General features: G+C 47.8%; 2 protein-coding genes across 3 annotated transcripts in view; one reads left to right on the top strand and one right to left on the bottom strand.

Annotated features, from left to right (window-relative positions):
* Positions 1-18,902, top strand: part of LONP1 (lon peptidase 1, mitochondrial) — a 49,111-nt gene extending 30,209 nt beyond the window's left edge. Inside the window, exons 10-18 of one of the 2 annotated variants that reach the window (XM_038383723.2) lie at positions 3,068-3,246; positions 6,263-6,350; positions 7,908-8,030; positions 8,727-8,843; positions 9,144-9,284; positions 9,372-9,537; positions 11,493-11,701; positions 17,235-17,399; positions 18,538-18,902. In XM_038383723.2, coding sequence (XP_038239651.1) covers positions 3,068-3,246; positions 6,263-6,350; positions 7,908-8,030; positions 8,727-8,843; positions 9,144-9,284; positions 9,372-9,537; positions 11,493-11,701; positions 17,235-17,399; positions 18,538-18,702 — 1,353 coding nt within the window. In that variant the 3' untranslated portion in view covers positions 18,703-18,902. Of the gene's footprint in view, positions 1-3,067; positions 3,247-6,262; positions 6,351-7,907; positions 8,031-8,726; positions 8,844-9,143; positions 9,285-9,371; positions 9,538-11,492; positions 11,702-13,341; positions 13,699-17,234; positions 17,400-18,537 lie in introns of those variants that run through there. The other variant, XM_043502854.1, reaches the window with a different exon arrangement.
* Positions 18,903-20,011: 1,109 nt separating this feature from the next.
* The window catches only part of RPL36 (ribosomal protein L36), a 3,537-nt gene continuing 1,762 nt past the window's right edge, over positions 20,012-21,786 (bottom strand). The window contains exons 2-3 of the mRNA XM_043502878.1: positions 20,754-20,948; positions 20,012-20,143 (exon numbers count right to left, since the gene is read on the bottom strand). Coding sequence (XP_043358813.1) covers positions 20,054-20,143; positions 20,754-20,948 — 285 coding nt within the window. The 3' untranslated portion in view covers positions 20,012-20,053. The remainder of the gene's footprint in view (positions 20,144-20,753; positions 20,949-21,786) is intronic.

The following is a 21,786-nucleotide window of genomic DNA, read 5'->3' as shown; positions in this document are numbered from 1 at the left end:
TGGGGCGCATCCTCCTAGGGGGGCGCAGAGGAACATTCGGGCGAGCATGTGGCAGGACCGGGGCCAGTCCTCTTAGGGGGTGGGGAGGGAGTGCCACACTTCCAGCCCTGCTCTGTCCCCAAACCAGCTCCGGTTCTGCTCAATCTCCAGGCCCAGTTCCACCCTCACTCCCTCTCCACCCTCAGACCAGCTCCGCCCCCAGTCGCAGCTCTGCTCCAGCTCTGCCCTCATCCGCTCTCCACACCCAGACCAGCTCCTCCCCCATCCCCAGTCCCACCCCCATCTCCGCCTTCAACCCAGGCTCTGCTGCTGACGAAACCTTGGCTGTGCAGTAATGGAAGGTGGGCGCAGACAGATTCCGTTACTGGTAAGGGGAGTGGGGAGCGGTGGTGGTGGCAACTGGAAAAGTTTGAGAACCACTGACCTAAAAGATTGTTCTTCTGATTTCAAACCACTGTGTACCATTTTGCCACTGGGTGGGGCTGAGCAAATGAGAAAACACTGTAGGGAAATAGTTTCCTGATTAACATTTATTCACTGCCCAGAAGCTTCATTAATGCAGAGTTCAGGTTTACCAGCCGTGCCAGAATGTAGAGTGCATCTATATTTAACCCTCTAAAATCCAGGAAACATAGAGCATAAGGTACACACCAGGCTTCCCTTCCATCTTAGCTACCTCCTGCAGTTGGAAAAAGCTGCTGGGGATATACTGCAAGTATGTTTCAGCAAGGCTGCCCTATAATAAGCAGACATGAGAGAGAACTATGTAAGTGTGCCATTTTTTGTGTTGTGCTGTGTCCCACAGAATTGCATTGCCATTCATCTGCATGGACTCCAACTACACTGCACAGTATTAGGGTGGCTGTATTGATTGGTGCAGGGGCTACTTGCATCAGGTAGCCACAGCTCACACACTGATATGAGGATAGGTGCATCCACACCCAGAGACAGCAGATGCATTTTTTCTGCACTGAGTTGTATGGATTGTGTAAGCAGAGGAGTGCAGTGGCTATTCTTGCCCTGGTAGCATGCATGACAGAGCACTGAAGGACATGGGTGAACACTTGTCTTAAGGTCTCCCTCTGGGACAAAGGGTAACTGTGGGGTCATCTGTGCAGAGCAGGTTGAAGTGACTGAGCATAAGCCAGGAGCAGCTAGCTGGTGGTGTCTCAGCCTACCCTAAATGAGACTTTTGCCTTCGTGAGGACATAGTCTGACAGTTTCTTGTACTGCATCCTCAGTGCTCCGCCTTATCAGAAAGAATAGAGTGCTACCATGTCTGCTGGGGCAGTTGAGGTTTCACTCAGAGGGAGGACTTCAGATTGTAGGGCAAGGATGATACATACCGTAACTATCTGCAGTGCCAGGTTTACAATGGCTCCAGTGGCTCCATGGAGCTGGGTCCATGCTCAGAAGGGGCCCCGGCCTGCTCCACTTACACTGCGCCCCAAGACCCCGCTGGTGCCCCCCCCCCGCCCACCACTTGCTTCTCTCGGCCTGCCCGCCAGCTGGCCGAGGGCTCCTCTCTGCCCCCTGGCCGGACCGCAGTGCACCTCCAGCTCTGGGCATTCTCTGTTTCCCACCACCTGTGGGGCCCCACCTGTCTCCCCGGAGCTGAGCCTCCTGGGACTGGTGCAGAAGCCTGGCCAGGCTCAGCCAGATGTGGGGGGGGATGATGGGGGGAACAGTGTGGAAGACTTGGCTGGGCCCTTCCAGGCAAGTGCATCTTGAGGGACCCTGGCCGGGGCAGGTCTTGAGCTCGCTGATCATGCTACTCCCAAGGGGCTGGAGTGATTCCTAGCTCTGGGACTAGCCCTGGCTGCGCTGCCAGCTCAGCCCAGCAAACACAGTCGCCTCCCAGGGGGGCCAGTGAGTGCAGCTGGGAGGCAGGGCGTGGGGGAGGGGGTCTGGGGGGAGTCTGGGGGGGTGCTAGGCTGTGAAGGGGCAGGGGGTGCTGGGCTGTGAAGGGGCAGGGAAGATCTGTGTGTTGGGGCACTAGGGAGTGGGGGGTGCTGGGCAGTTGTGGTGTGGCTGTGGGCAGGGGTGGTGTTGTGCAGGGCGCTGTGCATTTGTGGATGGGTCTGGGGGGCCTCTGGCCATAGGGAGTCGGGGGGTGTTGGGCAGGGGGGGCTGTGTGGCGTGGCATGGGCCTGCACCCAAGGGGAAGGGACACGCTGGCAGCACAGGACCGGGCAGGCCACTGTGTGTCTGGCAACTGCCGGTTTGTAAATAGTGCCCTCGCATTAGACGGAGCCGGGCTTCCTCTGCCCCTGCCATGCCCCATTGCCCCCAGCTGGCCCCTCACTCCGGGGACTGACCTCCCCGCATTGTGCTCCGTTGCCTCCATGGGGGCCCACAAATATGTTTGGCGCTGGGCCCACAAAAGGTTAATCTGGCCCTGACTATCTGGGGTACCTTGTGCTCAGACAACCTCAAACCACTTAGAGGCATGCTGCTCCAGCCTGTTGTGGACGGATAGGCCCACACTCTGTGCAGCTGCCATCGGTTACAGCAACTTGCTAGAAACCAGAGAACCATGCTCCTGCAACTGGGTGAAACTGACAAGAGTTATGACCTGCAGAGTGAAACGTGCAAGTATTGGTCCAGTTTCATTTTGCAGCAGAGGCAAGCAATTGTGACGTGTGTGTGTGTGTGTTTCTCTCTCTCTCACAACGGAGAAGTAGTTCAGGAACACTGAACAGTAGGGGCGGAGTGCACACTGACTGGAAGAGGCAGGTAAGAACCAGTGAGGGTAGGAGAGAGGCATAGAATCCAACTTCCTAAGTCATAGACTCCAAATATAGCTGTCGGCTCGTTGCCCCATGGGAGCCTGGTGTGCCCCAGCCAGGAGACCATGTGCTGTAGGATCTTTACCAGCCCTCTCCTTCTAGGTTAATTGGAGGAGCTATTTTTTACCTATCTCCTTGGGTATAATTGGTGTCGGGTAAAGTCCTCCAGCCCCTGCGTTACTGAAAAACTTCCTCAGTGTAACTGTGATGTTCTTTTTCTCCTGGTTGAATGTGGGATTGCCCAGTACTTAACCTGTAATGCATCTTCTGTTCATCAGGAATTCATAGCAGTCAGCCAGCTGCGAGGATCAACCCAAGGGAAGATTCTTTGTTTTTATGGCCCTCCAGGGGTTGGCAAGACCAGCATTGCCCGCTCCATCGCTAGAGCCTTAAACCGAGAGTATTTCCGCTTCAGTGTTGGAGGAATGACTGATGTGGCAGAAATCAAAGGACACAGGTCAGTTTAACTCAAGCATTTCCCACCCCAGCGAGTTTATCAACCTTTGCAATGACCTAGTTAACGATGAAACGTGCATGTAATTTAAATTCCCATAGTCAAGAGCGGGATCCTATGGATACAGTAGAAGATTTGTCTTTGGGAAGCTATTAAAGTGATGACTTGGGCAGGATTTTAAAATAAACAAACATCAATTAAAAATGACAGGTTTCAGAGTAGCAGCTGTGTTAGTCTGTATTCGCAAAAAGAAAAGGAGTACTTGTGGCACCTTAGAGATTAACAAATTTATTTGAGAATAAGCTTTCGTGAGCTACAGCTCACTTCATCGGATACATTTGGTGGAAAATACAGAGGGGAGATTGATATACACACACAGAGAACACGAAACAATGGGTTTTATCATACACACTGTAAGGAGAGTGATCACTTAAGATAAGCCATCACCAGCAGCAGGGCGGGGAAAGGAGGAAAACCTTTCATGGTGACAAGCAAGGTAGGCTATTTCCATATTATTATTCATGACCTATTCATATTATTTTCATATTATCCTAATGTGATTTAGCCCTGTAGTTTAGATTGAATCATCCAGTCCTTTGGGAATTAAAACAAAAGTCCAGCTAAACAAAACTATCTCCTGCACCCTCCTGAGCACTCTAGCTGCACCTGGACCTGAGTGTACTGCTTAGCTGTAAACAATTCTTCTTCCCTTTGTTGCAGGGGTTTCTGCCCCACTTCTTTCAGTGGTGCTGTAGGGGGGATTTGTACCCCCCTCTCCACTATGGGCCCCCTGGCTTTGGACCCTCAACCCTGGGTTAAGGGTCTGATTCTGTCACGGAAGTCATGGATTCTGTGACCTCTTTGGCAGTGGCAGAGCTGGAGTAGCTGTCAGCCCCAGTGCTGCCAAAGCAGCAGCCCCAGGGTGAAGGAGTGGTCGGGGTGGGTCAGCCCTCCTGGGCTTAGAGCAGTGACGATAAGCCCCTGCCACAGAAGTGGCAACAGGGCTGGAGCAGCTACTGGCAGTCAGCCCCTGGCAGCACACTGACTGCTAGTGCCCCCCCCACCCGTCCCCCGGTATTTTTAGTAAAAATCAGGAATAGTTCATGGGCTTCCGTGAATTTTTGTTTGCCTGCAACCTGTCCCTGACTTTTACTAAAAGTAACTGTGACCATGGACCACCATCCTCAAACTCAAAACTGTTCTGATCCACTGCTCCCAGGGTCATTTCCTATGGTGCCTTCTTCCCTTTTTGTGTACACATGCAGCCACGAAGCCTCCACTGTTGCCTTCCCCAGATCATGGTCCCAGAAGAACATCCCGAAACAGTAGTGCTCATACTGAACACAGGTTTCAGAGTAGCAGCCGTGTTAGTCTGTATTCGCAAAAAGAAAAGCAGTACTTGTGGCACCTTAGAGACTAGAGCATAAGCTTTCGTGAGCTACATCGAATGCATCCGATGAAGTGAGCTGTAGCTCACAAAAGCTTATGCTCTAATAAATTTGTTAGTCTCTAAGGTGCCACAAGTACTCCTTTTCTTTATACTGAACACAGACTGCCCTGTGTAATTCCCAGCAAGTCTGGCTCTCGGTCACATGCTATCTGGGAGGCAAACTAGAGCCATAGATTCATAGATACTAAAGTCAGAAGGGCCATTCTGATCATCTACTCTGACCTCCTGCGCAACGCAGGCCACAGAATCTCACCCACCCACTCCTACGAAAAACCTCACCTATGTCTGAGCTATTGAAGTCCTCAAATCGTGGTTTAAAGACTTCAAGGAGCAGAGAATCCTCCCTCAACTGACCTGTGCCCCATGCTACAGAGGAAGGCGAAAAATCTCCAGGGCCACTCCAATCTGCCCTGGAGGAAAATTCCTTCCCAACCCCAAATATGGCGATCAGCTAAACCCTGAGCATATGGGCAAGATTCACCAGCCAGATACTACAGAAAATTCTTTCCTGGGTAACTCAGATCCCATCCATCTAATATCCCATCTCAGGGGATTAGTCCTATTTACCCTGAATATTTAAAGATCAATTAATTACCAAAATCACATTATCCCATCATACCATCTCCTCCATAAACTTATCGAGTTTAATCTTAAAGCCAGATAGATCTTTTGCCCCCACTGCTTCCCTTGGAAGGCTATTCCAAAACTTCACTCCTCTGATGGTTAAAAACCTTCGTTTAATTTCAGGTCTAAACTTCCTGGTGGCCTGTTTATACCCATTTGTTCTTGTGTCCACATTGGTGCTGAGCTGAAATAATTCCTCTCCCTCTCCTGTATTTATCCCTCTGATATATTTATAGAGAGCAATCATATCTCCCCTGAACTTTCTTTTAGTTAGGCTAAACAAGCCAAGCTCTTTAAGTCTCCTTTTATAAGACAAGTTTTCCATTCCTTGGATCATCCTAGTAGCCCTTCTCTGTACCTGCTCCAGTTTGAATTCATCCTTTTTAAACATGGGAGACCAGAACTGCACACAGTATTCCAGGTGAGGTCTCACTAGTGCCTTGTATAACGGTACTAAAACCTCCTTATCCCTACTGGAAATACCTCTCCTGATGCATCCTCAGCCATGTGAGACTGAACCCAAACTCTCATAAAGGGCCAGCTCAGTGTGGGGTGTAGGTTGATCCCCCAACTGCGGACATGAAGAAATCCCCTGCTCTGCCCTCTCTGCCCCCGGTATAAAAAAATGCATTGAGATTCTCCACAAAATACAATGGAATAAAAACCAGTTGTCCCAAAAGACAAAACAAACTTAAGAAATAAAACCGCAGTCCAGGCACTTTCTCCAAACAAATATCTAGCCCTGACCACTGTTGGAACTAGGTAAGATGGGTTTTTGATGGGGATGCTATTCAACAGTCATTAAGAATATTCTTGACAGAGGTAAAAAAAAAAAAAAATGAAGAGCTACCTCTTAAACAGATTATTACCTCAACTGCATGATATGTTGTCTGATATGTGCACTATCCTATCTTTCTTCCATGAATATGGTCTCTCATAAAACAGGAGGACGTACGTTGGAGCAATGCCAGGGAAAATAATCCAGTGCCTAAAAAAGACCAAGACAGAAAACCCCCTGATCCTGATTGATGAGGTGATGTATTGATCTTTCTCCTGGCTCTTCCCCAGGCTACAGGGAAACTCCAAGGGTAACTTTTTCCAAATTTCCAAAGTCCTGTTGACTTTCAGTGCGGTTTGGGCTCCTAAGTCACTTAGGCACTGAGACAGTTAAACCAAGTGGCAGACTCCGCATAGGGGGTGAGAAACAAAACCCCAATTTTCCTTCTGGTCCTAGTGGGTTGTGGGGAGGGAAATTCCTCTAGGTTGGATTTAAGGCAGTGGCATGAGCGGTAAGAAGCTTAATTTCATAGAATCACAGAATATCAGGGTTGGAAGAGACCTCAAGAGGTCATCTAGTCCAACCCCCTGCTCAAAGCAGGACCAATCCCCAACTAAATCATCCCAGCCAGGGCTTTATCAAGCCTGATCTTAAAAACCTCTAAGGAAGGAGATTCCACCAGCTCCCTAGATAACCCATTCCAGTGCTTCACCACCCTCCTAGTGAAAAAGATTTTCCTAATATCCAACTTAAACCTCCCCCACTGCAACTTGAGACCATTACCCCTCATTCTGTCATCTGCTACCACTAAGAACAGTCTAGATCCATCCTCTTTGGAACCCCCTTTCAGGTAGTTGAAAGCAGCTATCAAATCCCCCCTCATTCTTCTCTTCCGCAGACTAAACAATCCCAGTTCCCTCAGCCTCTCCTCTTAAGTCATGTGTTCCAGTCCCCTAATCATTTTTGTTGTCCTCCGCTAGACACTTTCCAGTTTTTTTCACATCCTTCTTGTAGTGTGGGGCCCAAAACTGGACACTGTACTCCAGATGAGGCCTCACTAATGCCGAATAGAGGGGAACGATCACGTCCCTCGATCTGCTGGCAGTGCCCCTACTTATACATCCCAAAATGCCATTGGCCTTCTTAGCTACAAGGGCACACTGTTGACTCATATCCAGCTTCTCGTCCACTGTAATCCCTAGGTCCTTTTCTGCAGAACTGTCACCATCTGTGCTGATCCTGATTCACAGGCAGTTATAGGACTCTGGGCTGTCAACCCAACACTTTCCACTAGCATGAAAAAATATTTCAAAGCAAACTGTGTATAAAGTTGCAGTATAATAAAGTCAAGATAAAACCATCACTGACCCTGACGCAATTTCAGATGGTGTTGATGACAAGTCTTGCACTTGGCAGTGTGATGTTGCATTAGTCCATCAAATCAGACACTTCTTTCAAAGATACAGGGCCGCTGTAAGCGGCCGCTCTTGGTGTGCTGCTGTCACACGTTTTGATTCCGCGACACTTTAGAAGCCAATGTGGGTCACCTCTGTACAACTTTTTTCCTGTGAGTACTAACAACCACGCCATTTCTTGCCAAGCATGCTAGTTCCTAGAGACCATGGGGACAGAGTGCTGCGTGGGTGCACCTGAGTAAGGTGATCTTTGTGAAGAAGCACACTTTGGTGGAGCAGGGGTGTGAAACAGCTGCTTATCATGAACAAATGCACTCAAATCTTTGCAGTAAAAATGAATCCTGGTAAGAAGCTTTTCATGCTACTACATTTTCTTAAATTCTTCTGTCACTTATAGGTGGATAAAATTGGGCGAGGCTATCAAGGTGACCCATCCTCAGCCCTTCTAGAGCTGCTGGACCCAGAACAGAACTCTAACTTCTTGGATCATTACCTTGATGTTCCTGTAGATTTATCAAAGGTATCGTTCCATTGGGTGTTTAAGATGGAAGCTTACAAATATATTCAGCTGCCCCAGTCATTAAAACTGCCAAGGATTCAGTGAGCAAGGTGGTAGGATAGAACACACTCCCTGTGCCCAGGGAGATGTAATCGAGACACCGGGGGGTTCCACATAAGTCTTTTTAACTGGAGTTGATTGTAGGTCCAAACCTATACACGCTGTACTGAAAACCTTCCATCTAATTAGGTACCTCCCATTCCTATGGGCGCCCGAGCTTTGGATTGGGAGCCAGCTATATGCTGCTGTCGTAGCATCATCTACCAGCTAGTGAGCATGGGGCCTCCTCTTCCGCTTCTAACTGGCCAAAGCGGGGTTTGCTCTCAGCGACAGGATGCCAGTGCCCCGCCTACGTAATTGCTTTCCGATTTGCTGCAAGAGAGACTTTCAGTGTGGATGTTCATCTGGGTTTCTTCCACATGCTGCTGCTGAGGTCCCTGTTCTCTAGTTACAGTGGCAAATGCCGCTTCCCCATGGTCATGTCAGAGCATTCCGACTTCCCACTGTATGCTGTGTGACTAATTGACTTGGGGGCAGAGAACAGCTTGCTCTGGAATCTGACTTCCCAACAGTACGGGGATAGAACTTGAGGTTAGAGTAAAATGAAGCAGGATGCCCATGAGAAACACCTAACCAGGCTTGTCTTGTCATATTCAGGTGCTCTTTATTTGTACTGCCAATGTGACAGACACCATCCCAGAGCCGTTGCGGGACAGAATGGAAATGATCAATGTGTCAGGATATGTCGCACAAGAGAAACTTGCAATTGCAGAGGTGAGAAGCTACCTCACTAACAAACCATTAGGTGCTGCTGTGCACAGACTGCATCAAACAAAAGAGAAGAGTACTTTAGCAGCGTAAACCTGCTCTGCACAACCAGTCAACTTGTGTCCAGTGTTCAAGGGAACAGGTCCAAAAGAGACCTGCACTCCCAACTGGATAATACTGTATTTCCACTGGAGACAAGTCCTAGGCATATCTAGAAAGCATTCATTGATCAGAATCAAGTTGGGTGAAATGGGATGACCAAGCATTCAGTTGTGGGGAGAACACATGGTGGTTGATTTCTTTCAGAGGTATTTGGTCCCTCAAGCACGTGTCCTGAGTGGTTTGGATGAAACGAAGACCAAGATCTCATCAGATGTGCTGACTGTTCTCATCAAACAGTACTGCAGGGAGAGTGGAGTGAGGAACCTGCAGAAGCAGGTGGAGAAGGTGAGGGTGCTGTGAATGTCAAGTTCCTCCTCTGTGTGCTTTCTGCCTTGGCAGCTTTCTGCAGTAACTAATCACTCTTTTGCACAGGTATTAAGGAAGTCTGCCTATAAGATTGTCAGTGGAGAAGCAGACACAGTTGAGGTAACTCCTGAAAACTTGCAGGACTTTGTTGGCAAGCCCATCTTCACTGTGGATCGGATGTATGACCTCACTCCTCCTGGAGTGGTGATGGGCCTGGCCTGGACAGCTATGGGTAAGATGCAGCTGCAGCAGAATCAATGGGGGATTAGCAAGGTGGGCATTTGTCATGGGTGCTCATGCTTCCAGGAGAAACTCACTTCCTTTTTGCCAGTTAGGCAGAGTTACTTGTGCTGAATGGGGAGCAGCAGCTGGGGAACTGAATTACTGCTCCTCTTAAGTTTCCACGCCTTTTTTCTGAAAGCAGCTGTGCAGGAGAGGAAGTAAAATTCCCCTCTTGGTCCAATGGGAGAACCTTATTAGCATTACTGAAACTCCCTCCTTTGGCTACTTTAGCTCCTGACTTGTTCTCTGCTGAAAGCTGATGCTCATTTCTTCTCTCATATCAGACCCCTCTTGGCTTCAAGCCAGTGTGCTTCTTCTCCAAGGCTTCATATTGTGGGAGGGACTAATTCTGAATGTAAAGACTTTTGTAGGCATGCATACATGAGCCTGTAATCTTCCAGCAGCACGATGTGCTACCTAGGTACACAAGGATGGTGCACCATGGCATGCTTTCTATAAATATATCAGAGGGATAAATACAGGAGGGGGAGAGGAATTATTTCAGCTCAGCACCAATGTGGACACAAGAACAAATGGGTATAAACAGGCCACCAGGAAGTTTAGACTTGAAGTCAGATGAAGGTTTTTAACCATCAGAGGAGTGAAGTTTTGGAATAGCCTTCCAAGGGAAGCAGTGGGGGCAAAAGATCTATCTGGTTTTAAGATTCTACTTGATAAGTTTATGGAGGAGATGGTATGATGGGATAATGGGATTTTGGTAAGTAATTGATCTTTAAATATTCAGGGTAAATAGGCCAAATCCCCTGAGATGGGATATTAGATGGATGGGATCTGAGTTACCCAGGAAAGAATTTTCTGTAGTATCTGGCTGGTGAATCTTGCCCATATGCTCAGGGTTTAGCTGATCGCCATATTTGGGGTCGGGAAGGAATTTTCCTCCAGGGCAGATTGGAGAGGCCCTGGAGGTTTTTCGCCTTCCTCTGTAGCATGGGGCATGGTTGACTTGAGGGAGGCTTCTCTGCTCCTTGAAGTCTTTAAACCATGATTTAAGGACTTCAATAGCTCAGACATGGGTGAGGTTTTTCATAGGAGTGGGTGGGTGAGATTCTGTGGCCTGCACTGTGCAGGAGGTCAGACTAGATGATCAGAATGGTCCCTTCTGACCTTAGTATCTATGAATCTATATGGACTGTGTCTCACTTGCTTCCTGGTTTGAGTGCAAGTAGCATGTGCTGGCCCTCTTGCCTCCTCTGAAGACTGCTGCTGCACACTAGTGTTCTGTCAGAGGGGGTTCCTGATAACCCAGAGCGCTTTGTTATGTTCAGGGGAAAATATTCACCAAAATGAATATGGAGTGGTGGGCACAAGCTGCTTCTGGGAGCCAGAATGATTCCATTTCTGCCCTAGTGTATTCCTTGATCGACAGTGGGTTATGAAACTGAAGCTCCTAGAAAGGCTAAGCAGGACAAATCAGTAAGATCATGAGGGTGATGTGGAAGTGCTTAAATATCTCTAGGATTGAAAAGCAGGGCTGCTTGGACCTGTCCAAGTGGCGTGAATTCTTCAGAGGAAAATGCAGGCAGTATCTATGTAGTAACAGGTTTCAAATAGGCCTGATGGGTTCAACAAGTAAATGTTTTTTTCAGAAAAGCGTTTTAGAATAAAGCACTTTGAGATTGTAAGGGAAGCAATGTGTAGCCATCAGACCTTTTTCCTGTTGGCTCCAAAATACCTGAGAGCACTGCTCGGAATGGTATTTGCATTGGGTAGGAGTTGCAAGTGTTCTGGTGGCTTACTGGGTCCAATTCAACTGCTGACTGAGACTGTCGATAAAGTGTCAGTGTGATTTTTTTTTTTTTAACTAATTTATCCAAGCAATTAACAGCACACTAGTCTGGTTCTTGTTGGACTTTTCTAAAGATTCCTATATCCTTTTTTTAATAGGAGGTTCCACTCTATTTATTGAAACGTCCCTGCGGCGACCCAAAAACAAGGAAAACAAGGATGGGTCCCTTGAAATAACAGGCCAACTGGGAGATGTGATGAAGGAGAGTGCCAAAATAGCTTACACATTTGCTCGAGCTTTCCTGATGCAGAAGGAACCCACCAATGACTTTCTGGTGACCTCCCAAATCCACTTGCATGTGCCAGAGGTAAAGAGACCCTGGGTCCATGGGGGCTGTATAAGGACCTAGACAGGTAGAGCTGGCATGTAGAGGTAGAGCCTCTTAGCCCAGTTGCGTGCACTGTGTAGAAAACCCTGCTTTCAGCAGCAATACCTGAGTACATTAAAAGATGACATTTTTCCTGGCAACTCCGGAAGATATTCACATGAGCTTTGCTGCCAGCTCCTTTCCTCAGCAAACACATGGTGAGGTGATATTATGCACCACTGCTCTTTAGCCAGGATCTTGGAGAACTTTTTGAGGCAGTATTGCCCCTGTTGGGTAGATGGGGAAACCCAGGCACAGAGGTGAAATGACTTGCCCTTTGGATAAGTGGTAGCCTGAGAACTAGGAGACCCGGGTTCAATTCCCTGCTCCACCAGAGTCCCTGGGAAAGTGAAGTGGGCAAGTCACATTGGTAAAACTTCCATCCTCATAGGCCTCTAACTCACACTAGGTATGTGTACACTGCCCGCAGCAGTGAGCCTCCCCGCCTGGGTGACAGACTCAGGCTTGCGGGACTCATGCTAGCTGGCCTAGAACTAGCTGTGTAGACGTTGCAGCACAGGCTGGAGTGCAGGGAAGGGGTTGGGTTGCAGAGCCCCAGCTTCAGCCTGAGCCAGAACCTCATCGTGCCCTCTACACAGATGGTTTTAGTGGGTTAGCGCAAGTCCTGCTGGCCAGAGTCTGTTGATCCAGGCTGGGAGGCTCACTGCCACAGGCTGTGAAGATGTTCCTTATTATTACCCTGTGTCTCTGCCTCGCTCCCAATCTGCACAGTGGGGAGAATAGCACTTCCTACCTCCAAGGCAGGCTGTGAAGATAGCAGGAGGTGCACAGATACTATGGTAATGGGGCCGGGACCGTGTTTGAGAGAGAAGATACTTGTGCTATCCTCAGACCCTGAGCTCTGCTTGCAAATTGCAAGATTTAATCCAGGAACAAGGTGTGCACTGTCTCTTTGGAGGCAGTGAACTTAATAGCTGTGAGTGTCCAGTGAGAGGGACTAGACACTGCAGAGAGATAGGCCTGGGAAACTCTGGGACTGCGGTTCACTGAATGTTACCTGCAAGACAAGGTTTGCACTGGCAGTCTTGAGGAGTTGGCTGGTCAGACAGACAGACAGACAGACTGGGATGGCCAGGAGCTGTCTCACAGTTGAGGCTCCAGCAAAGCTCTCTTGTTAAGGCAGAGAGAGAACACGGTGGCTCATGGTTCTGGTTGTTCTGAGGAGAGTGTCACACAAGGACACTCAAGAAAACTTGCTTCAATACAGGGGGGGAAAAAACACTTGACTGCACACCACTTACCACCCCCACTGGAACCCATACAGAATATCATCAAACAGGTACAGCTCATACTTGATGGGGATTGCATTGTGAAAGAAATCTTTCCTGAACCCCTTCTTCTAGCCTTCAAACAACCCAACTCCAACCTGCCGACTGACCACTTGTAGGCAATTCCACAGATCTCTCTGTCTGCAATCTCAGCTTTCCATGACGGTTCACATGTGTCTGAGCCTGTTGGGCCACATGTCCACTTGCATCCAGGTGGTCCAGTTTGCGCCTTCTCCCTCTTCAGATGTAGCTCAGGACAGTTTACCACTCTGCCCTGCATTCTCTGTATAGCTTGATTCGCGTTCCTCCACCAGTTCTGGAGTCCTTGCATTGGTGACATCCCCACAATGGACCTATTTGCAACAAGGAAAAACTGGAAGTGTTGCCTGTTCTGCTCTTGGAGGGGACGCCTTTCACTGCAGCTGACAATCAACTGCTATATGCCTTCCCTTCTATTCCAGTCATTCCCCAGGTCATCGCAAACCTCAAGGCAGATCAAGCCAGACTCATCCTGATTACCCTGGCATGACGGAGACAATGCCAGTTCTCAGATCTCCTTGCTGTCAGTCCAGCCTCCCATGCTGCTTCTCCTCCATCCTGACGACCTCGCATGGACCACAGCTACATCTGGTGATCAGCTCTGTTCACCTTCTGGCATGGCTGGAAAATTCCCTGGAAAAATCATGGAGCAGGTCCTCAAAGAATCAATCCTGAAGCACTTAGAGGAGAGGAAAGTGATCAGGAACAGTCAGCATGGATTCACCAAGGGAAGGTCATGCCTGACTAATCTAATCGCCTTTTATGATGAGATTACTGGTTCTGTGGATGAAGGGAAAGCAGTGGATGTATTGTTTCTTGACTTTAGCAAAGCTTTTGACACGGTCTCCCACAGCATTCTTGTCAGCAAGTTAAGGAAGTATGGGCTGGATGAATGCACTATAAGGTGGGTAGAAAGCTGGCTAGATTGTCGGGCTCAACGGGTAGTGATCAATGGCTCCATGTCTAGTTGGCAGCCGGTGTCAAGTGGAGTGCCCCAGGGGTCGGTCCTGGGGCCCGTTTTGTTCAATATCTTCATAAATGATCTGGAGGATGGTGTGGATTGCACTCTCAGCAAATTTGCGGATGATACTAAACTGGGAGGAGTGGTAGATACGCTGGAGGGGAGGGATAGGATACAGAAGGACCTAGACAAATTGGAGGATTGGGCCAAAAGAAATCTAATGAGGTTCAATAAGGATAAATGCAGGGTCCTGCACTTAGGATGGAAGAATCCAATGCACCGCTACAGACTAGGGACCGAATGGCTCGGCAGCAGTTCTGCGGAAAAGGACCTAGGGGTGACAGTGGACGAGAAGCTGGATATGAGTCAGCAGTGTGCCCTTGTTGCCAAGAAGGCCAATGGCATTTTGGGTTGTATAAGTAGGGGCATAGCGAGCAGATCGAGGGACGTGATCGTTCCCCTCTATTCGACACTGGTGAGGCCTCATCTGGAGTACTGTGTCCAGTTTTGGGCCCCACACTACAGGAAGGATGTGGATAAATTGGAAAGAGTACAACGAAGGGCAACGAAAATGATTAGGGGTCTAGAGCACATGACTTATGAGGAGAGGCTGAGGGAGCTGGGGTTGTTTAGTCTGCAGAAGAGAAGAATGAGGGGGGATTTGATAGCTGCTTTCAACTACCTGAAAGGGGGATTCAAAGAGGATGGCTCTAGACTGTTCTCAATGGTAGCAGATGACAGAACGAGGAGTAATGGTCTCAAGTTGCAATGGGGGAGGTTTAGATTGGATATTAGGAAAAACTTTTTCACTAAGAGGGTGGTGAAACACTGGAATGCGTTACCTAGGGAGGTGGTAGAATCTCCTTCCTTAGAGGTTTTTAAGGTCAGGCTTGACAAAGCCCTAGCTGGGATGATTTAACTGGGACTTGGTCCTGCTTTGAGCAGGGGGTTGGACTAGATGACCTTCTGGGGTCCCTTCCAACCCTGATATTCTATGATTCTATGATTCTATGGCTGAACAAGGGGGAAGAGCGTTGTTCAGAGACTGTCCAACAGGTCCTACTTAGCAGCAGGAAGTCTTTCACTAGAACGGCCTACTTAGTGAAGTGGAAGAGGATTTTGGTGTGTTTTGGAACCCGTCCAACAGGGACTTTCATCCAGGACATCTTGGAGTACCTGCTGCACCTTCAGAAATTAGGCTTGGAACTTGGCAGCAGTATCCACGTTTCACCCCCTATCCAAGGGAAATCAGTTTTCTCCAACACTATGGTGATGAGATTTCTGAAAGGATTTCTTCACCTGCATCCTCTGGTTGAAGAGCCTGTCCCCTTGTGGAGTCTGGACATGGTTGTAACAGTGCAGGTGAGGCCTCCGTTTGAGCCTCTTGCTTCCTGTCCACTGGCCCTCTTGTCTGAGAAAACTGCATGCTTGATAGCCATCACCATTGCCAGGAGGCTGGGTGAGTTGCAAGCCCTGAGGGTGTGCACTCCTTACATGCAGTTCTCCTGGGATAAGGTAATGCTTTAGCCACACCCAAAGTGGTCTCCCAGTTTCTTCTGAACGAGGCTCTATATTTGCCTGTGTTCTTCACTAAGCCACTTTCCTCCCCAGAGGAACAGCGCCTCCATATGTTAGATGGTGTCTCTAGCCTTTTATCTGAACAGAACTGAATTGTTTCATGCTTCACCTCACAGACGACATGAAGGGACAAGTGTTCTCTGCACAGACCATCTCTAGAGGAATAACGTCTTGTATCAGGACTGTGTATGAGATAGCATCGGCAACGTCATCTCAGCAGATACGGACCCCTTCGATGAGAGCACAGGCAATGTCAGTAGCCTTCCTTAATGATATTTCCATAATTATACGTTTGTAGGGCAGCCACATGGTCGTCCATAGATATGTTTTACGGACCTTTATGCTATCGCTGCATCTTCCAGAGCAAATTCTAGGGTTGGAAGAGTGGTACTGCAATCCTTACTCTGATAGACACCGAGCCCCCCCGCCACAAGAGTACCGCTTGTGAGTCACTTACTTGGAATAGACAGCAAGTAGCAACAAAAAGAAAAGGAGAACTTGTGGCACCTTAGAGACTAACAAATTTATTAGTCTCTAGGGTGCCACAAGTTCTCCTTTTCTTTTTGCAAATACAGACTAACACGGCTGCTACTCTGAAACAAGTAGCAACAGTTAACTTACTGTAACTGTGGTTCTTTGAGATATGATGCAGACATGTATTACATGACCCACCCGCCATCCCTTCTGCATTGGAGTCTTCCTTGGTGCGAAGGAAAATGGGGGTAGGGGCAACTCCATAACGGAGGGACTACAGACATGAGGTGCAAATGCTGACCCTCTACAGGTACTGCTAGGCAAAGTCACTGGCACGCATGCACACCTACTTGGAATACACATCTGGAAGAACCAGAGTTACAGTAACTTTCTCTCTTCTGGCACCATACCTCTGCTAAATGCTGTTGAGGACTAGCCTTGCAATCTCTAGGCTCTTCTTTATTCCCTCTCTGGTATAGTCACTGTGGCTTTAAAGCCCCTGACCTGGCCTATCCCCACCTCCTGAGCAGGGTCAGTGGAAAACGGGTGTTTAGACATGTCATGCAGGATACAAGTGCTTCAGGAGGTGCTTACATGCCTTTGAGTTTCTAGATTACTCTTCACCTGTAAGCACATCCAGAATCTGTGGTATCCTTAATCCTAGTGTCCCATGGCTTAGAGCAGAGGTTTTCAACCTTTTTTCATTTGTGGACCTCTAAATTTCAAATGGAGGTGGAGGATCTCTTTAGAAATCTTAGATGTAGTCTGCAGCCTCCCATGGGTCCATTGACTACAGGTAGAAAAACCCTGGCTGAGAGAACTGAAGCTAATATTAGAGCTGTATAGACAATCCTGATGTTTGAGCAGGGCTACATCCAAGATTCCACCAGTGACATTTCAGCCAAACGTCTATGCAGTAAATCAAATATTGCATCATCGGACAGCAAAGCTGGAGACCTTCTGAAGTCTGGAACTGGGCTTCTGTTCCCCGACCATACTAAGCTGGCAATGACAAAGCTGTGGAAGTGGGCTCTGCTGCAGATCTGTGTACATCATGACAGTAATAAGTATTTCACACAAGCCTCTGCTTTGGTTTGAATGATTGTCAGAGTGTGGCCTTTTCTCTCTCCAGGGAGCAACTCCCAAGGACGGGCCAAGCGCAGGATGTACCATAATAACGGCCTTACTGTCATTGGCCATGAATCGTCCAGTGAGGCAAAACGTGGCCATGACTGGAGAGGTGTCATTAACTGGAAAGATTCTTCCTGTTGGTGGAATCAAGGAGAAGACTATTGCAGTAAGCACTTTCCTCTTGTGTAAGATCATCTGCTGGTGCATGACAATGGGGAGGGCCCTAGAGTGCTTGCTGATTGGCAGTACCGTAGTGCTGGACCACCTACTCCTGCTGTCCTATGGGTGTTAATAGTGAAAACAAGGTGGGTGAGGGAATACCTTTTACTGGACCAACTTCTTTTGGGGAAAGAGACAGCCCTGAAGAAGAGCTCAGTGTAGCTCAAAAGCTTGTCTCTTTCCCAAACAGAAGTTGGTCCAATAAAAGATAATAGTGAAAACAAGGTGGGGGAGGGAATATCTTTTATTGGACCAACTTCTGTTTGGGAAAGAGACAAGCTTTTGAGCTACACTGAGCTCTTCTTCAGGGCTGTCTCTTTCCCCAAAAGAAGTTGGTCCAGTAAAAGGTATTCCCTCACCCACCTTGTCTCTCTAATAGGCCAGGACCAACATGGCTCCAACAACACTGCAAACAGGCCCAGCAGTGTGAGCATGGAGATCTTGCCTGTGGTCACAAGGTCAGCATTTATTGGCACTAATGCTGTCCCTGTGCTGTACCTGAGGAGTATCTAGCATGTTGGAAAACCTTGCATGGTGATGGTGGCTTTTGGTAACAGTTTTGCCCAGGAATAGGCTGGTAACTGAAGATTATCTGGCCTGAAGGGCTTCTGGAGGACTGAGGAGGGCCTATTGTGGGTTTTTAAGGATAGGGGTAGGTTTGCTACTCTGAAGGAAGCATTAGTAATTTCTACTGATGGCGGGCAAAGTGTAGCCTGCTTAGCCCTTGCCAACCAGTGCATTGTCTCTAAAGTGTACAGCCTGACCTTGGTTAGACCAAGGTTTTAGAATCTTGCAGACCTTGTCTAAACTACCCAAGCAAATTATTTTTAATTCAGGTCTGCTAAAGAGTTTCCTGGCTAAGAGCAAACAAGGCAGCCTTGGATACTTTCCATTTCAATTGTCCTTGGCATCTCTTAATGTGGAGGAAAATTTTTGGATAGTGGCAAAGAATAAGATACAAGCCTTAATCTGTAAAATGCAAAATGAAGGGGACCTACTTCTTCTAGCAAAGCCATGTTCCACAAATTTTCCTTTGCTAAATACTTCCTACCACAGTCCATATAATGGTGTTCTTTCCTCCCTAGGCCAAGCGAGCTGGTGTTTCCTGTATCATTCTCCCATCAGAGAACAAGAAGGATTACTATGACCTTGCTGACTTCATTACAGAGGGACTAGAAGTACATTTTGTTGAGCACTACAACAAAATATTTGACATAGTGTTTCCAGAACTTGATGCCCCTGGAGGATGACTGATGTGAACTGTTTGTACTAAGGGGTCTGTCCCTGACCACCCCAAAAGCAAGATGGCCTGGGGCATAAATATTGCTGCTGCGCAGCCACTGAAATTAATTATGGCTTAATTTACTACTGCCTTGGTTCATGTGAGGCGTTTCCCACTTATGTTTACAACGGGATTTGAATTATGACCTGATGAAAATATTTAATAAGATGTGGGTCTGGGACTTGCATTGCAGTAGCCATGGTCCTGCCTCATCTGCTGAAGATGGGATTTACTGATGTGTAAGTGATTAAAAACTAAGTTTCCCTATGAGTGGTAGCAGTTTATGTACATGCCTATTTCAGTGGGGAATAGTCAAGAGGTTATGGCAGCTCGGAGAAAGCTCTGTAAAAAGGAACAGGGCTAGATCCTGGTTTTTCACTTCAATGGTTGGTGCAGATGAGTCCTTTCCTCTAGCCACCTGTGCTCTAGAGCTGAAGTGATTCTTTGAGAGCAGCCAACCCTAGCTCCTGCTTTCTAGGGGAGGAACTCTCCCCAAAACCTCCTCAGACTTCCTTTAATTAAAGGGCTGGTGAATATAGATCCCAGCTTGCCCTCCTCAAAGGCAGCTGGGGCTCAGCAGGAGCTCCTTGCCTTAGAGGACAAGCCAGCGCCCTCCTGTCTTATGCTGTTTTCCAAGCCTGGAGTTGGTTAAGTGGCTTATATGCATCTACAACTTCAAGAGACTTCAACAGCAGAGGGATGAGACTCACATTTGACTCTTGCTAGTGCAACTCTTACCCCCACATTCCCCTTGAAATAGTAATTCAGCTCTCACCCCAAGGTCAGTTTGACACTCCTTAACTAAAGGGGCAGGCCTCTTACAAGATACTTGCATGGGTATGCCTTAAGCAAAAAAACTGAGAAGCACTGAACATACAACCTCACTACCCCTTCCTCCCACTCACTGTCTGGGATAATGACATGCTGGTTGTTCAACACCAGACAAATGTAATTTTGCAGTGTTGTAGCCACGTTGGTCCAAGCAGAAAGACGAAGTGTGTCAGATATTTTGTTGGACCAACTTCTTTTGAAGAGAGAGACAAGCTTTCACAGAGCTCTTCTTCAGGTCTAGATCTAAAAAATTAGTCTAACAAAATGTTACCTCACCCACCTTGTCTCTCAAATCTAAAATTAACATTTATCCAAAGCAAGAGCCAGGCCAAGTTTAACCCTTTATTACTCATGGATGTATTTCAGCACTGTCCCTTCCTCTCCACTCCCTCATGGCAAGCGCTCTCCAGTTGTCAAGTTGCTAACAACACCATCATACTGCTGGATTCTTTGAACACACTTTAATGAGTTGCAGGAGTTTTTGTAGCTTAATCCTTCTTGGCAGCAGCCTTCCTCATAGCTGCCAGAACATTGCTGAGCTCCTCACGTTTTCGCTTGGCCCGAATGTGAGTACCAACCTGTGTATGAAAGAAAGCAGCAGAGTGAGCAGTTGCTGCATTTGATGCTGGTGCTGTAGTAGGGTCCCTTTCTTATTCTGCCTAACATTGGCCAGGCTGTTTTGGGAGACAAAGGAGATCATGTTCACAGCTGAAGGCCTGTACTGTGGAGCACAAACATAGGCTTGAAGAACAGGGGCTCCTTCAGTTTGATGGAGCAACCCCAGCCAGCTCATCTCCCCACCCAAATCCCAGTAGCTCTGTTGCATGCTCAGAGCAATTTTGAGCTTTACTTCCTTCTGGTCCAAGTCACTGGATTAGCTGGATGAATCCAGCTCAGTCTCACTCCCATCACCCTTGCATGTGCTTTGCAAAGCAAGTTCTGGATCACCCTTCAGGGCCTCCCCCTTCAAGAGAGTGCCTTAAGTTCTCTCCATCACTGAGCTAAACTTAGGACAGGCATGGCTGTTGCTGCTCTCCTCCACCAGGCTCCTGATTGCTCAAAGCACTGAATAAGGACAGAGCCAAGTCTTCTGTAGGGTGGGATCCTCTGACTTGTGGGGTGGGAAGGGAAGAGGAGCTAGCTTAGCTGGACATTTATCCTCTGAAGTAAGATGTTAAATTCACTTACCCTTTTCTTTATGAACTTCAGAGCCCGTTTGTCCTTGGAAACTTTCAGCAATTCCATAGCACGTTTCTCATAGGGGGCAAAGCCACAGACCTCTCTGATCATGTCTCGTACAAACTTAGTGTGTTTGGTCAGGCGCTGCAGAGAAAATAGTTCAGTGTGAGCAGCATGTAAGAGGCGAGGGAAAATGTTATTTGCCTAAAGTCTTGCTAAGTTAGTGGTTGGACCATATGTTGCAGGCAACCGGAATTTGTTGAAGAGCCAGAACTGCAGTGATTCTGGTACGAGTGAAACCTGAAGCATCTTTCACACACCCAGCATGACTTGCAGTTTGGAAAGAAGGATGTAACTGTTTACCAGGAGCTCTAGGTAGACCTTAGCAGAAGACTGCACAGGCTTTACTCTACAATTTCCATGTCACTTTTAAGCCCTGGGGTTCTGCACTATCCATTCTTGCCTGACATGGCAAATACCTGAACTTTACCAACTCAATAAACTGTCACTTGTACTTCAGTCATCTGCACATGTAGAGCCAGCTGGCTAGTCCTCTCTCCACAGGTACTGCACATTCCAGCTAGGATACTCCAGCTTCTAAAGGAAAAGATCTCCTTGGGAAAGTGTTCATTTCCCATTTGTTACAACAGCAGCAAGATGACATTTCAGATACATGTGGCAAACTAGAACAGAGCCAGATGCAGGAACAAGGCAAGTTTAAGAAGCAAGGTTTGAGAAGAATGCCATGTACATAAGCAAAGGTGCTGTAAGTCTGTGTAAATAAGCAGTCCTCCTGCATGGACAGTGCCTCATGCATTGTCTGTGTGACAAGAACACAAAAAATAAAGCATAGGTTAACCAACTCTGGATTTAAGTGCAAACTGTGTATGTCCCTTCCCCAGGGCTGTAGGCATGGCTAAGAGAAGCAGGACAGAGGTGGCTGCTAAGGAAGGATGATAAAGAACGTAAGAGGGGCCACATTGAGTCAGACCAATGGTACATCTAGCCTAATAGCCTGTCTTCCAACAGTGGCCAGTGCCAG

Source organism: Dermochelys coriacea, chromosome 25 (assembly GCF_009764565.3).
Source record: "Dermochelys coriacea isolate rDerCor1 chromosome 25, rDerCor1.pri.v4, whole genome shotgun sequence".
In the NCBI taxonomy this organism is placed as follows: domain Eukaryota; kingdom Metazoa; phylum Chordata; order Testudines; family Dermochelyidae; genus Dermochelys; species Dermochelys coriacea.
The sequence above is the reverse complement of the archived record's forward strand: the minus strand, read 5'-3'. Positions and strand labels throughout refer to the sequence as shown.